The 17,185-nt window shown below is 39.6% G+C and overlaps 1 protein-coding gene across 1 annotated transcript in view; it reads left to right on the top strand.

Moving 5' to 3' along the window:
- The window catches only part of OBSCN (obscurin, cytoskeletal calmodulin and titin-interacting RhoGEF), a 318,398-nt gene that overhangs the window by 101,697 nt on the left and 199,516 nt on the right, over positions 1–17,185 (top strand). The window contains 5 exon segments of the mRNA XM_074282618.1: positions 1,020–1,286; positions 2,495–2,767; positions 7,717–7,983; positions 9,746–10,012; positions 12,048–12,320. Of these exon segments, the coding sequence (XP_074138719.1) occupies positions 1,020–1,286; positions 2,495–2,767; positions 7,717–7,983; positions 9,746–10,012; positions 12,048–12,320 (1,347 nt within the window).

Below are 17,185 nucleotides of genomic sequence, written 5' to 3' on the forward strand. Positions count from 1 at the left end.
ACAGGGTGTATAGCTGAATGCATTAGCTGATGCAATTAACATTTTATTTAACATTATCCAAGGAGCATTTTACTGGGAAGGAAAATAAGGGAGGATGTGAGTGAGGTAGGTCTGGGAAGGCTTCCCAGAGGAGATGAGCTTAGGCTAAATCAGGGATCTCCTCACTTAGCTGTTGTGAAGGAAGCTTACTATTTTGGATTAGGAGTCAGTAAGATCTTGTTCAAATCTTATCTCAGACATTTCTTGATGGAAAAATCATGTAACCCACCTCCACTTCAGTTTCCTTATCTGTAAAATGGGGATAATAATAACACTTACCTTCAAGGGTTGTTGTGATGATCAAATTAGATGATACATGCAGAATGATTTGCAAGCCTTAGTTGTTATTACTATAAATGTGAGACAGCTGTGATGTGATAATTGACAATTATATAGTGTTTTAAGGCTTCTCATTTGACATAACAACCCTGAACTATGATTATGGCCCATTTTATAGAAGCGGAAACTGAAGTTCACAATTATTGTCAAATTTAGGATTTGAATTCAAAATTTTCTCACCCAAAGTCAAGGATTCTCTTCACTTTCCCCTCTCAGAGGATCAGAGTTTGAACCCTGGCTCCACCACTTACTTGCTCTGTGACTCTGGGAAGGTACCTTAACGTTTTTGAGCCTCAGTTTCCTCATCTATTAAGAATGTGGTTCATTAGCCTTAAAACACAATAGAAATTGGGGATGCTCCAATGGATTGGTGAGACAGAAGTAAGAGGAACAAGGGCTGGTAGGGATAGTTTGAACAAGAGTTTGGAGATACAGCAAGAGACTATAAGGGAGCCATACTGAATGGAGCAGAAAGGCTGGATTCAAGGGGGAAGGGGCCTAGAAAAGCCTTGAATATTTTTCTTCTTTCAGAGAACCAGGCAAATTCTTTTGTGGATGTGGAGGGAATGGGGAGCAGGGACTATGATTCAGACTAGAAGGGCAGCAAGCATCTGACAGGTACTCTTTCTCTGGCCCTCCAGAGAAGCCTGTAGTGTTCCTTAAGCCCTTGGATGACATGGCAGGTGAGGAGAAGGGCACGCTGGCTCTGGAATGTGAAGTCTCCCACCCCAAGGCCCAAGCCATCTGGAGAAAGGACGGCGTGGAGCTGGGCCCCAGCGACAAATATGATATCCTGCACACTGACCGAACCCGGGGACTTGTGGTACATGATCTTTCTCGAGATGATGCTGGATTGTACACCTGTGACATTGGTACTGACCTGACCCGCTCCCAAGTCAGTGTGCATGGTAAGTGACCCTCATGTGAGAGGAGTCAGAAGACCTGAGTTCAAATTAAAAACTCAGATTCTGAGTCTGTCTCTTTATCTGTAAAATTGGGAGGCTATTTACCTGCCTTTCCAACCTAGAGAATATTACAAAAGCTCTAAGAGAATCAAAAGATCTGGGCTCTAGTATCTATTAAAACATGCATTAAGATAGACTCAAAGCTGTCTAACTCAGGAGCAATGCCCCCCCAAACCAGCCAGACAAAATATCACTAGAAAATGTTTTAGCAAAAAAAGTACAATGCAACTTAGTCAATGTTAATTTGTGGTTTTCTGAGTCAATATGCCACCTGTAGGGATCTCCTTTTATTTGAATTTGGCACCACCAATATAGGTCATTCCTTGTCTCTGGGTCTGTTTCCCTTCTACTTCACAGGGGTAATAGAATCATAGATTCTATGGAAAGGATTTCAATAGCCATTTGGCTTATTCCAAACCCCTTACTCTATAACAGAAGAAAGCTAGGTGATACAGTGGATAGAACACCTGGAAGCAAAAGTTCAAATCCTTCCTCAGACACTTACTAGCCCTAGGCAACTCGGTTTCCTCATCTGGAAAATGATCTGGAGAAGAAAATGGCAAACTACGCCGATCTCTCTGCTAAGAAAACCCCAAAAAGGGTCAGCAAGAATTGGACACAACTGAAAATTCAATAACAAGGACAAAAGTGCCCAGTCACACTCAAAATGTGTAACAGTGCTGGAATTTGAATCTAGATCCCTTGCCTTTAAATCCAGAGCTATTTCACTTTATAAACATTAAAATAGTGTATAAGAGTTATTGCCTTTATGAGGAAGAAACCCTGCCACGTCGGAGTCAACAAATCTTTACAGTTGACACATGAAATCGATGAAGTCTCTGGAAACTGTTATGCTTTATGTTTGAAAGTTTTTAGAACTTGAGTTGAGAATCAGACCATTTGGAATTAAATCCTGGTTCTGCTTCTTGAGTGATTTTAAGTAAAATACTCTTTGGACCTCAGTTTCCATTGTGCATAAAATGAAGATGTTATCTCTTTCAACTTATGATCCATCCTATGAGAGTCATTTCCAAGTGCTCAGGAAATCCTTTGTTCATTGGGAGGGAGAACAAAGAAAATCCAGCTGGATTCTGGTTGGGGCTGGCCCGGCTTTCATAAGTATCTTATGTGTTCTCACCTTGTTCCCCCAGACCTGCACATTGGAATCACCAAACGATTAAAAACCACAGAGGTGCTAGAGGGAGAGAGCTGCACCTTGGAGTGCATCCTGTCCCACCAGAGTGCTGGTGATGTGGGCACTTGGACAGTCGATGGAAAAGAGGTGGGTGGCTCTGGCCGCTTCCGGGCCACATGCCAGGGCCGCAAATACACCCTCACCCTCCGAGATGCGGCGATGACGGATGCCGGCGAGGTGGTGTTCACTGTCCGTGATCTCACTTCCAAAGCCTCCCTGATCATCAAAGGTAGAACGCGGGGCTCTATCCTAAAGTCTCTTCTTGTTCTGTTCTGTTTCTTCCCTTCCTTTCTCCCCTCTCTTTCTTCACCATTCCTCCCTTCCTCTACCCTCCCAGTCAGCATTTTGTGTCTCCAGTGTTACCTGATTCATTCTCAGGTACAACTTTCCTTTATATTTTGAGCACATGAATTGTGCATTGAGGTGAGGTCCTTGAGGCAGTTGGGGTAGAGGTTGGGGCTGGGAGTAGGAAGGTCGACATCTGTGAGCATCTGCATATGAAACCCTTGCAGTAGGTCTTTCATCCACCTTCTCATTCCCCTCCGCAAAGTTTTCTAGAGCTCTTTGGCTGAATTCCAGAATGGTCCCCATCCCATTCTCCTGGCTATTATTATCTAAGATTATGTTATATCATAAAATCATATAGATTTAAAACTGGAAGGGATCTTAGAGGCTCTCAAGTCGGACCTTCTTACTTTATAGATGAGACACAGAGAAGTGAAGTGTTTATCCAGGGTCACAAAGCTAGTAGTAAGCATCTAAGGTGGAATATGAATCCAGGGCTTTTGCCTCTAAGCCCAGTATCCTGTCCACTATAGCAGACACTATCCAAAATAATAGTGAAGAAGTTCTCTTGGATCTCTGATTGTCTTGAGTTTGAAATCCTTGATGAGATAATTGTGATTGAGAAAACTCTGCAAAATATAGAAGGAACCTCTGGGTTAAAATTGACCTATTAACTCCCTGAGGGCAGCAACTCTGACTTGTTTCATTTTTATATCCCAACCTAGCACCAAGTCCAGACTTATGAACATAATAGGTTCTTAATTGGCCATGTGTTTTTTTTTTTGTTTTGTTTTGTTTTGTTTTGTTTTTTAATTGTTGAGTGATCGAGGATTCAGGCAAACTGAAACAAATACTAATCTTGTAACCATCTTTTCTCCTTCCTATAAATAATTCACAAGAGAATAATCACCCCTTAAGCTTTTAAATTGGCAAATAGTCATCACTGATCAGTAGATGATGGCTCACAGGGTGATGCTTTTTATCACATTCCCACACTGCCACCCTAAGCTCTGTGTAATTATAACAGCCCAAAGAAGAAGTGAGAAAGGCGGCCTCCTTCCTGTGCCAAAGATTTTTTCTTTCCTAATAGTCTTTTATTCTTCCAAATACAAGTAAAGATAGCTTTCAGTATTCATTTTTGTAAAATTTTGTGTTCTAAATTTTTCTCCCTCCCTCTCTTGACACCCCATCCCACCAAAATAGCAAGCAATCTGATATAGATTAAACATCACAAAAAGTCCTAAAGGAACTGAGCATAAGAGATCTATTATGATGATTTCTTCTATATTATTATTACTATTTATTGTTATGACTCAAAATTATTTTCTTTCATTTAAAACTATATTGCTCTTATTTTTATGCATCTTCACTTCTGAATATGACCCTCTCCTAGTCAAGCAAGTAACTATCCTTTATAAAAATGAATAAAAAATGGGAAAAAAACTAAATTAAACTAAATAATATGTCAACAGTATACATGGGGTTCCACATTACTATCCTGAACTTTGGTAAAGAAGAGAGGTTGATTTGCTCACTTCTTTAGGGCTCTTAGGGTTCAGTTTTTTCTTTCTTTCCGTTTTTATTAATAAACATTTGTTAAGTGTCTACTATGTGCCAAATATATAAAAAGAAGCAAAATCAGGGCCTGCCCTAAAGTAGCTTACAAAATAGTGGGGAAAATAGCAAGTGAGCAAACAAATATAAACAAATCATATACAAGATAAATGGTAGATAACAGAAGGACACTAGAATTGAGAGGGGCTTCTCATTCTGTTTACTTTCCTCTATATCAGTTCACATAAGTCCTGACTCTCAGTCCATTGCTCCTACCACTCCATCACTCTGCCAGGGATGCATAGACCACTGACCCCCTACCAAAGACACCCAATGTTAAGCTATCCAGAGGTCTCCTGTGTCTGTGCCAAGGTTACTTGGCAGAGACAGCACCTATATCAGTGAATGAAGGGGAGGAAGTGTAGAAGAATGATTCTCTTTGCTCCCCAGAGTGATGTTTATTAACACTTTTCTTCTTAATTACATGGTCTGTCCATTAGCATGTCAGAGTGGTTTTTCTAATAGCAATGAATTGTGTTTTTGTTTATTATTGTGTATTCTTGATTTCATTGTTTAAAGAAAACTGTTTGGGCTGTGCTAATCCCCTAGGAAGTAAATCTAATGAGAAAATAAATCTACCAGATTGAAAATGGAAGCATCAACATAGGCATAATCTGATTTCTTGGTCATTTCTTGGCCTTTCCTGGGTCACATTTACCTCTTCAGTAAACAAAGGCCTTGGGCTAAGGTTCTGTCCAACTCTGAGATCTCTGATCTTAATTCTCTGATTCAGACTTGAGGGACATGAGCTTAGTTGGACCTTAGTTGGAATAGGGCAAGTAACCACCAGTGCTAGCTCCTCTATCTGATATCCAGAAATCATGGTTGTGCCCCAGCCCCAGAACCCATTGATTGGCTTAAATGTAAATCACTCTGGTTCTACCAGGTCTTCCCCTTCAGATTTATCCTCCTCCTTCCTGCACATTTCATAATCCATTCATCACTTTCTATCTTGTATCTCAGACAAGACAAAAAGGCATTTGGTATCATCCTCAGGCTTGAAAATTTTTCATTTTGACTAGAAAAACAAGGAAAGGGTTACAGTTTATTGGGTGTCAAATGTTTATGTGTCAAATTCTTGGGGAAAAACTGAACAAAATGACCAGGCGTGGCTAGGCTGTGATCTATTTTGTGGGGCAGAATATGCACATCTAATAAATCTTGGATTTTGAGTGAAGTTGGAATGACTACCTGCTTGAGATGTACTGATGACTCTTTTTAGATAGAGATCAGCCTAATGAGCTTCTCAGCTCTCTTCTAGATCTGAGGTTGTGTCATTCTTTGTGATTTTGGGATAAGATGGTGAATGAAAGGTAAAAGACATGGCAACTTCTCAGTAATTCAAGGGCAGAGAACATTGATTAGTTAAGCAGAAGTTGGATAAACCAGTTTGGGAGCTAAGTAAACATAGTCCACAAAGGAAAAGTATCTCCTCTGAGTCTTAGGAAACTTTCCAGAGAGGACAAATTTGGAGGCTATACTTAGAAATGAGTCTCCAATGGAACTCCAAAAAAACTGAGTTGTAAGGGTCTAACTGGATTAAAGGTAGAAGCAAAGTGGAAATAGGAAAAAAGATCCATCTTTTTGGAAATCTAGGCAAGTCAAACCAGAAGTCAAGAGTCCTGAGTTCTACTCCCAGTTTTTGAATTAATTGTATGACCTCAAGCAGTCACTCCTCCCTAGGCCTCTTTTTCTCATCTGTTGTTTGAGGACACTGGATTGGATGATCTTTAAGATCTGTCAGTCTGGATTCTGTCTTCTGAGTTCAGATCTGGTTCAGAGTAAAGCTAAATTCTTTAACTGACCTCATTGAATTGAGGTAGTACCTTAATACAACATTACAAATGATTCATTGTCAAGAAAGGGCACTCAGCAGCTTAGTCTCCACTGAGAGATGGGTAAAGGCAAAGAGCTCTCAGCTTATCTGTCCACCTCAGCTTATCTACACCTCAGCAAGCACAAGCATAATTCCCTGACATTTTTAATTCAATTCAACAAATACTTAGTAGAAGCTTGCTCCTTATGGGACTCTTATTTAGTTCTGTGGTTACAAATATGTGTATCTATATACAGATATTGATACAATATACCTAGTGATCCATTTGTTTCTGTTTTGGCCAGAAACCTTCAGGGTCTTACCCTCTCAGATTGACTTTTTTTTTTTGGGGGGGGGAACTAAGTAAAAGAAGCCTTTCTCTGTCTCATTTCTTATCTAGCCTTTATCACTAAATAGATGGTTATCTCAATCAAACTGAGACCAATTAAAGACCTTAGCTTAAAAAAACCCAAGGTCTCCCACTACATCTAGGACCATCTCTAGTCTAAGCTGATCTATATCTCTGGAGGAGAAAGTGAGACTGATGACTTTGCACAGCCCTTCCTCACTTAAATCATCTTTTAACTTGCACGTCATGGCATCGGCTCCTTGCCGTTGTGGTTCTCAGAACCAAAGGACAAACAGTAACTATACACACACACACACACACACACACACACACATATATACGTATATTTATGTGTCTCTCCAAAAATACATACATGTATAAACATAGAATTGAGTTATAACAGCATAGGCTTATATCTACATGTAACATACCTAAATGAATATTTCCATATAATCTATAGTATGTATGGGTGTTTATATTACAAGGTAGCAGAGGAGAAATATATACTCCAGGAGAATTTGGGGAGAGAATACTTTCAGCTGGGAAGATGAAAGAAGGATTCCTGATAGATATAGGGTATGAATTGAGCCTTGAAGATAGGGAAAGAATCTGAGAGGAAGAGAGGAGAAGAGAATATGCTGCAAATGGAGAATCAGATTGGGCAAATTCACCAAAGCTGATGCAGAAAAGATGAGACTGGGAAATACCTCATCTGGTTTGCCCAACCTCTACAGTACAAGAAGGGGGATAATGTATAATCAGTGTAGAAAGAAGGGTAGGAACCAGATTCTAAAAGCTCTTAGGGAATTGATAGTTTATCCTTTAGGCCAGGGATGGGTAACCACTTTTCTGCCAAGGGTTATTTGCCAACTACTTGGGCCTTTCCAGTCTCAGGCCAGATATTTCCCACCCCTGATCTCAGCAATAATGGGCCACTGTAGGATTCAGAGAAGGGAAGGGAGGTAGGGTAGGGTGACATGGTTAGGTCTAGCTAAACTTAAGTAAGTCAGAGGCCACCCCTCCCCCCCATCATCTTCTCTGAATAGAGTTAGGAAACTATCCAGTACAAGAAGCCTGGGGCTCAGTTTCACACACCTCATTCCATCTCCTCTAGAAAAGCCTGCATCCATCACCAAGCCCCTGGAGGACCAAAGAGCAGCAGCTGGGGAGGACGTGAGCCTGAGCTGTGAACTCTCCAAGGCCGGTGCCACCGTGAGGTGGATGAAGGACGGCAAAGCCATCAGAAAGGGTCCCAGATATGATCTACGCTGTGAGGGGTCCCAGGCTATTCTTGTCATCCGCGGGGCCTCCCTCAAGGATTCTGGCGAGTACACATGTGAGACTGAGGTCTCAAAGAGCAAAGCCACCCTCAGAGTGGAAGGTATGTTGCCAAGACTGTGGGATAGTTTTCTCTCTCTCTCTTTAAAAATAATGTTTTACTGCTCCCTTTTGTATTGACCCTGTGTTGGGATATACTCCACCTGCTTTTGCCGCCACTCCCACTTTTTTTTTTTTTTTTTTTTTTTACAAAGGAAAAGATTGTCACAGAAGCCTTTTCAGTGCTTAGAAGGGAACTGATGGAAGTTCAATGAATAGCTTTGAAAGTAACATGTTGAATTTATTATATTTGTTTACACCTACGTATATGTGTGTGTGTGTGTGTGTGTGTGTGTAAGATAAGGTCAGACAGTATCTAGTTCGAAATAAACATGTGACAAATTCATAATGGCCATTCTCTTTGTCAAAAGGAAAATTTATTTCAGAGAATTTACAGACAAAATGAAGAGATCAAATAAACACCAGGAGTGGCAAATATGAGAGAATTGGGAGAATATATAGTTAGACAGAAAAGGAAATTGGAAGAATCCATTAAAGGAATATACTGTGAAGCTTGGTATGCCATTGGCTGCAAGTTAGATTCATAGAGGAGTTTAGCAGACTAACCAGAGTAAGCTAGAGTAAGGAGAAAGGCACCGTTGGAAGGCACTATATTGGAGAGACTGACAGAGAAAGAGAGTACCTCATAGTGGACCTTGGGGTTTCCCAGAAGGGAAGTCAGAGGAAAGAGAGAGGAAGTGCTAAGGAGCTCCGAGGTAGGGGAATCAAGAAGCCCCACGGATGCATCTGGCAGACCTGTCCCAGACCTGTCTAAAGACATACTAATCAGTATTCAAAGGTTGTTTAAAGATGTACAGAGGTTTAAGGGATAGACAGAAGTATTCCATCCTCACAGCCACATTATACAAACAGAACATTCTGGGAATTGGCTATTTATGATAAAAGCTGGTTGGGCTTCTTCCTGATAGAGGAAGAGAATGTCACATCCTATATGTGTGTGTGTGTTTGTGTGTGTGCGTGTGCATGTATGAGTGTGTATGCGTGTGTGTGTGTGTGTGTGTGTGTGTGTGTGTGTGTGTGTGTGTAGGGCTTGCATTTTTATCTGTCATCCTTTATCTACTCTACTTTGTATATGGAAATTTGAGGGAACATTCATTAAATTCAAAAGATTTTGAGTCTAACTGTGATGCAGGTAAGCCTCTTTATGAAGAGGAAGGACATGCAGTCTAAATATGAAAGATCACTTGAGAAAAAATGAAGGGATTTTACTAAATAAGATGTAGGAAAGATATGTTTTGTCATATGTTTTTTGGGACCAAGATTGGTTATTCCAATGAATCGGAGAGTGCTTTTTAATGTTATTTTCACTTACATTATTAAAATCATTGTGTATATCATTCTAATTCTACTCTGAATCAGTTCTATGTTTCTCCAAATTCCTCATATTCAACTCCAACCTTGTTTTCTGGATGAGACAATCGAGTCCCAGTGAGAGACAAGGATTTGCTCTCAAGGTGACTTAGGGGTGGCTTGCCCAGCATTACAACCCGGGTCTCCCATCTCTTGTCCACTACAGAGATCTTTCTCCTGGGACACGCCAACAAGACAGTTCCCTTGGCTGTAAAATGAGGGAGCTGGGTAGATAATCCCCAAAGTTGCCTTCTGTTCCTATAATCTTTCAAATGAATTATTCTCTAAAATCCCTTTCCTGAGTCCTGGTGGATACAGAAGGATCAGGGAACAAGGAAGGGGAGAAGAATGGAGTCGAGTCCCCTCAGAACTGCGCCTTACCTTTCATTTTTCAGAGAGGCCCAACCGCTTCACCAAGGAGCTGGCAGACGTGAAAGGCGAGGAGAAGGGCACGGCAGTGTTTGAGTGTGAGACGGAGAAGCCGGCCTCTGCTGTGACATGGAGGAAGGGCATCACAGAGCTGCGGGCCACCAAGAAGCACACGCTCAGCCAGGCAGGCACAGCCCTGAAGCTCACCATCTCCCCTCTGGAGAAAGGGGACGCCGATACCTACACCTGTGACGTTGGGGACGCTCAGTCCCAGGCCCAGCTTACTGTGCAAGGTGAGAGCGCAGAAACTCTCACTCGTGGCCCTTCAGGACGTGGTCTCTTCCCCAGAACGGACTCGGGGAGAGCCTGGTGCTCTGCCGTGGTCCTCTGGACTTATTGTGGCATCCACACAGACACAGACACAGGGACACGGACAGACACACAGACACAGATCCAAGACACAGACGGACACAGAGACACAGGCACAGGCACATGGACAGACACACAGATACAGACACTACATTTACATATGTGTTTGTAAATATACATATAGGCACCTGAGGTTATAGGCATTCATAGAGATGTGTGTGCACACATGTACATGATGCACATAGTGAAGATATATGTATACATGTTCAAACATACATGTATGTAGACATGTGAGGCCACAGGTCTCGTGGGATTGTGGGTGTCTATGCATCTGCATGAATATCCCTACAGAGACACACATACATATAATACACATGTGTGTACCTATCTAGCCATCCATCCATCCGTGTGTGTGTGTGTGTGTGTGTGTGTGTGTGTGTGTGTGTGTGTATACATAATGGTTATCAGGGATATAAATATATACATAATAATAATGAAGTCAAGGAGATATATATATATATACACACACAATTACATACACATATGTGTATACATGTATACACATAGGAATCTGAGATCATGGATCCTGATGTATGTTCCCGTTCATATATGTACCCATGTGTATTTACATGTGTGTTTAGCACATGCCCATATATGCATCTGTACCTATCTTGGCATTTGAGACCATGGATCTTGTTATAGGCCCACATGCCACACATGTGTGTAGTATACATACATATGTGTGAATACACACTTGTGTGTGTGTAAAATTACAAAGCAGAGAATCTCTTAGGTATTATGATTGGGAGAAGAGATCTCAGTTGTCATAGAACTTAGAAATGGAAGAGACCACCAGATCTCTTTGTCCCACTTCAGTTTGCAGATGGGAAAGCTGGGCTGCAGAGGAAGCATATAAGTTGTCCAAAATCCCATAAGTGGTGAATGGAAGGTGGGATTGGAAGCCAGGCCTTCTGCCTTGAGAGCTGGTGTTCTCTTACTACACCCAGTGCCTCTCAGAGATGGTAGAATTTACAGTGAATAATTCTGTGTACATTTATATGTTGCTGAACCATAGAATCTTGGAGTTAGAAGAGACCTCTGGGAATTTTTCAGTAGTTTATCCTTCTCCCTCACTTCCATCACCATCATCCTAGCCCCTTGGAGGTAGCCCTAGTGTCCCTTCTTTGCTGCTCCTCCCACCCTCCACACAGATGAAAAAAGTTTTCCTTCTGAGCTTTAGTGCTCCTGAAACTGTCCTTACAGGCTAGCTGCTACCCACCCCTGGGGATGCACGTAGCGACAAATGATCATTTGTCACTGGCTAGAATATTATTAAAGTTTATTAGATCACAGGCAAAAAATCTTTGAAACCTTAGGGCACAGTTGCAGTTTTCTCCACTACTGATTGAAGGTCTTCATGAGGGAAAAGATGATTTGGAAAGTGAAAAAGCTGGCTAAAAAGATTGTACCTAAGAACTGAATTTTGATTTCTGGACCTTGACTTAAAATACAGCAATAGTCAGCTCTTGGGAATGTTTAGAATGCAAACACTTGTGGCTCTGAGCACACCAGACCACATTTCTGTAGAACCCTCCTCAAAGTTTGCCTCCTCCAGGAAGTCTTCTGTGTTTATCCTCCCTGAACCAGGCTGATTAGCAAAGGCTACAGACTGGAGAGACTTCACCTCACCTCTGAATCCTGCAGTCCACTGCCCATAGCCTATCAGTAGTGCTCATGGTCCTCCCACGTCAGTTTAGCACAGCAGAAAGAGTGCTAGACTTGGACTCAAATCCCAGATGTAGGATTGTGGCCATTTCATTTCACTTCCTGAAACTGTCTCCTTATCTATCAAATGGGATAAGACCTCCTACCGAAGTCAAAGGATTACTTTGCAGAATTTAAGCAGAAGAGAAATTATTTTTATTGTTATACTAATCTTCACCATCATTATTATTTTAGGACAAAAAATCCTCATCACCGAGGACCTGGAAGATGTGGAAGTTTCTGAAGGGTCCTCAGCCACATTTCGATGCCGGATCTCACCTGCTGACTACAGTCCTGTTCAGTGGTTTCTGGATAAGACCCCACTACACACAAATGAACTCAATGACATTGATGTGCAGCCAGGGGGCTACCACATGCTGACTGTGAGGCAGCTTGCCCTCAAGGATTCGGGGACAATCCATTTTGAGGCAGGAGACCAAAGGACGTCTGCTGCCCTGAGAGTCATAGGTAGGTTGTCCATGGGGTCCTAGCCTTCAAGACTCATAGCAAATGACCTGGATGTCTTCTGTGAATCATTATTTCTCTGTAGAGACTCCACTTCTTTTCTTAACCTCACTCAGCCTAACCTCAGGATAACTCTGTACCATGTCTTCATACTAAGGTCATGCTATTCTGAGACAGATATGTTTTATTTTTTTTTTTGTTTGTTTGCTTTGTTTTTCATTATACCTAGGATATTCAGTCCTGGCAATAGATTATATTGATTATTTTTTTCCAGGGCCAATTAGCTAAGTATAGACGAGCCTGGCTATTTGATGGTGAGTTCTTTAGCTATGGAACCAAGAAATAAGTCAGCAAGCATTAGTTACACACCCACTATGTGTCAGAAACTGTGTTAAGCACTGAAGATACAAAGAGTGGCAAAATGGTTTTTGTCCTCAAGGAACTTTGTCCAGTGGAGAAGGTGACAGGCAAACCGCTATGAACCAACAATCTATAACACTGGAGATAATCTCAGAAGAAAGGCATTATCATGGAGGGGGAACAGAAAAGCCTTCTTGTAGAAGGCAGCATTTTAACTGAGACTCAAAGAAAACAAAGGAAGTCCAAATGGTCCTCAGCATAAGGACATTGGCAGAAAAGGGGGCTGAGGAGGCAAAGAATTAGATAGGGGTTAGCCTGTTTAACTGCAATTTGCTACCCTTTATGCTAGTTCCTTGTGCTATGTCCAGTGAGTAGAAACTCTGCTGGAGGAATATTTGCTGTACCAGGAGACAACATGGTTCACTGGATCACTGAATTTGGAGTTAAGGGAGTTGAATTCAAAGACTAGCTCTCCTTACCTCCGAACTTAAGCCATTAAATGGTGTGATGAATTGTGCTAGGAAGAGCTGAGTTAAAATCCATATTCAGACACTTATTAGCTGTGTGATCTACGTACATCACTGACCTTTGTTTGCTTCAGTTTCCTCATTTATAAAATGGGGATAATAATAACACCTCCCAGTTCTGTTGTGAGGATAAAAATGAGATATTTGTAGAGGGCATTACAAATCTTAAAGTATTATATAAATGCTGACTATGAGAGAGAATTTTTGAAAGATCCAAGGAGATGATATTTATAAAATGCTTTGTAACTAATACTAATTATTATTATCCTCAGTTCATATGCTCAGTTCAGATCATATTAGATGATCTCTGACATTCTCCTGCTGAGATTTATTCAATTTATCCTAGAAATTGAACCAAGTCAGTCTTGATGTATTCATTATTACAAAGGCAGAAAATAAAAGAAAATTAGCAGCCTAATGGAAGTGATAGAGTACAAGAAGTCATGAACGTAAGGAATCATCCAGAAAGTTCATTCAAGTTGCTAAATGTCAAGACAAATTCAGATTCTACAATCTCAGAAAGAATACCTTATTTTTCTATTATTATTTAATGAGTCTCATCATTCACTAGTCAATCTGGTAGGATTTTCTTTCCTTTTCATAAGCTACTGCAGCTCTGGGAGTTCTTAGGAGGGAGTGGGCTTTCTTCTCCTGTTCCCGTAATTAAGTTTCCCTTTTATTTTGGGGAGAAAACAAAACAATTCTTAAAATTCAGATAAAACATAATCTATCACAAAATGGATAGTAATTATATAATTTACAATCAAGTTTTTAATTTTAAGACACATCATTTTAAAAGATTACAAAGATTCCTAAATTCTAGCTAAACATTCTGATTAAATAGCCTTTTGATTATTTCCCAATTTACACAGAGCTTTCCTCTTTTTGTAAGCCAGGAAAGATTTTAAGTGTCAACTCTTATTTCATAGTGAAAGCCTTCACACTGGAATTGTCACTGACACATCCCCCTAAAACTGCTTCTTGCATTTCTTTCTCTTTCCCATCCACCCACCCCTGTTGCACTCCCTATTGCAGGGAGAGAGGAGGAAAAAGAGGAGACTATTTTTCTATGCATTGTACTCCTATTCCTCAGGAGACCAGATTTTGGGATCTCATTAATTACCAATCAGGTGATTTTTATTTGGTTGAATGCATTTCCAAATTACCTTACACAGAAAATCATTTATTTCAGCATTGGTGTTATATGTTGGTCACATCTACAAGCCCATATAAAATTATGAAGTATGAAGCAATTACATCCAATAAAACAGTTAACATTCTTATAGTCAAGCACTTTTACAGTCATGTGATCCTCATAACAACCTTGGGAGGTTGATTTAATTGTTATCCCCTTATAGAATGTGGTGGCTTTTGTTCTATTGGAACATTAGTGGGGTTCTAGCTACTTCCAATCCCCCATTAAAAGATTACAAAAGACTTGGCTACATACTTACTACCTTTTTGCAAACATTTTCCAAATTCAAACTCATACTCAACCTTCTTTTTATTCTTTTTTATCTTTTAGAATCTGGAGAGTGTTAATACTTAATAATAATTTACAAATCAAGAGAGTTGCATCTCTCTCACAATTTTCATCAACATTACTTTTAAAAGCAGCTTTTATAATGTTAATATACATTTTAAACAAATTATTGAAATCCTAAGGTGATTGCATTTAAGCTATGATATGAAAGGCCTGATCATAGTGTCTTAAAGAAAAAAAATGTTCTCTACCTACAGCCTTTAGTAGTTTCTTGCTTGTTTTTCCCTTTTGGCTGGCTGCATTTTAAAGCTTTCAAAGTAATAGATTCTAGCACAGCACAAACATGACATAGATATTCTGCAAACACAAAGCCATGGACACTGACAAAACAACAAAGTACACAATTAAAATACTATTTTAAAAAGAAAGACACGAAAGACCCACTGACAGGTCATTTTTCATGATCCTCCAGGGTATACTGAGGCCAGGTGTTGTTTCAAGAGAAAATTCAAGACTTTGCTTTTTGAAATCTCAAAGACCAAACTTTTTTCAGTTATGCAAAAGGCAGCCTAGGGGTGAATCCTGGGTATAGAAAGAGACTGCCCCAAAAAAGGGACTAAGTCACAAAAGGAGAAGAGAAGAGGAAACCAAAATAACCTTGGGGGTTAATATCTGTGTGCCCTGTTTGTATAAGTAACTACCTGCTAATAAAAGAAATTCCACAAAGACCCACCTAAGGACAAGATAATTCTGCCAGTATCTTTCCCTGGAGTCCACTTAGACACTGGATTGCTACCAGGGACATGACCTTTTGCTGGAGTCTATTTATCCCATCAGAAGGATGGCAAACAGATTTTCTATGGGGAGAGAAAGAAGAGATTTGGAGGAGTTGGTCCTATTGTGTATACAAAGACAAATAATTTGGTTAATTAATATTGTGGTGATAAGATTTGTAAAAAGATCACCTTGAAATTAATTGCATTTTTATGCTTATATTTATTATAGAAAATGGAAAAAATGGAAAAAAAATCTATGAATTTGATAAATGAAATTAAATTTATCAACATATTAACATGTCAATAAAATAAACTAACATTCTTTAATGCTTAGTTACTTTAATATGGACATAGTAAAGAACTGTGGAAAATGTGCTAGAAAATGTAATTCAGGAATAAGGAATGAAAGAGACCACTAACTACACAAAAGCCTCACCTTATATCATGAATACCTTTTCTTACAGAAGAAATGAAAGGTATTGGACATAACAAGTATTGAATAACATCATAAAAATAAAATTAATTGTATTTTAAAAATTGGGAAATACATTACTGCTAATATGGGAGCCATTCTTGAATTATCTTTGTATAAGAACACTGATTTCTTAGAGCAAAGATAAGATTAATAAAAAATGAGAAAAAGACATGGCATGTAATTTAAACAACTCTGACCTGTTTAGACAAATTACTGATGTTGAAAATGAGAAATGGATGAAGGAAAGGATACTAATACCAATTATAGAAGTTCACACAGAAGTTTAATGGATATGTCAATTCAAGAAACTAAAGGAACTAAAAACCAACTTAGTCATGGCAAAAACTTGATTCACTTGCTAAATAGAGAGATGGAATGGCTAATGAATGGCAATACCAGTTTAGAATAAAACTTGTTTATGAAATCTGATGCAGAAAGATTGTGGAAGATTGTCAGCAGGGCTGCCTTATAAAGCAATAAAAAATCAGTGAAGAGAAAAAAACTTTAGTGAGAAACCATAGCCTAAGTCATTTAGGAATAAAAACGAAAGAGAAAAATAGAAGATAGGAAAGATCTAGATGTGGAGTCTGGAGGATCTGAATTAATATCATGCCTTAGGAACTTATTAGCCTAATAGTGGGCAAGCTACTTTAATCTTTCCTAACCTGTTTCCTCATCTGTAAAATGTGGTTATTAATAGTACCTGCCAGGTTTGTTGTGAGGATAAAAATGAGATATTTATGGACTGTTTTAGAAGCCTTAAAGTACTTTATATTGCTGGCTAGTCATGGGAGAAAGTCTTTCCTAATCCTGCCAATTGTTCATGCTGTGCCCTTCATCAAATTATTTTATATTTCCTTATCTATGTAGCAGTAGTAAACCCACCCCCAGGCTACAGCTAAGAGAATATAAAAATTCTTTCAGATTAGATGCTGTCTTATTTCTATATGTTCCCCTTGAACATATAAGTGATTTAATAAGAGGTTGATGAATTGACTCAGTGGGTCCTGAGGGGTTTTCTGTATTTTCAAAATTGTGGCTATATCTAATTAAGACAAGTCTAAGTTAGAATAGTAATTATGATGACAGCAAATTATGCCCTCTGCTCTGTTTAAGATAAAGAAGATGACACTTCCAGGAAAGATTTCCAATCCAATGGTTAGAAATCATTTGCCCACTTAGAAATAATCATCAGTTATCTGGAGGATTCCCTTTTATGGAGCACTTTCTTCTCCAAAGATGATGTA

Source organism: Sminthopsis crassicaudata, chromosome 1 (assembly GCF_048593235.1).
Source record: "Sminthopsis crassicaudata isolate SCR6 chromosome 1, ASM4859323v1, whole genome shotgun sequence".
NCBI classification, from domain to species: Eukaryota; Metazoa; Chordata; class Mammalia; order Dasyuromorphia; family Dasyuridae; genus Sminthopsis; species Sminthopsis crassicaudata.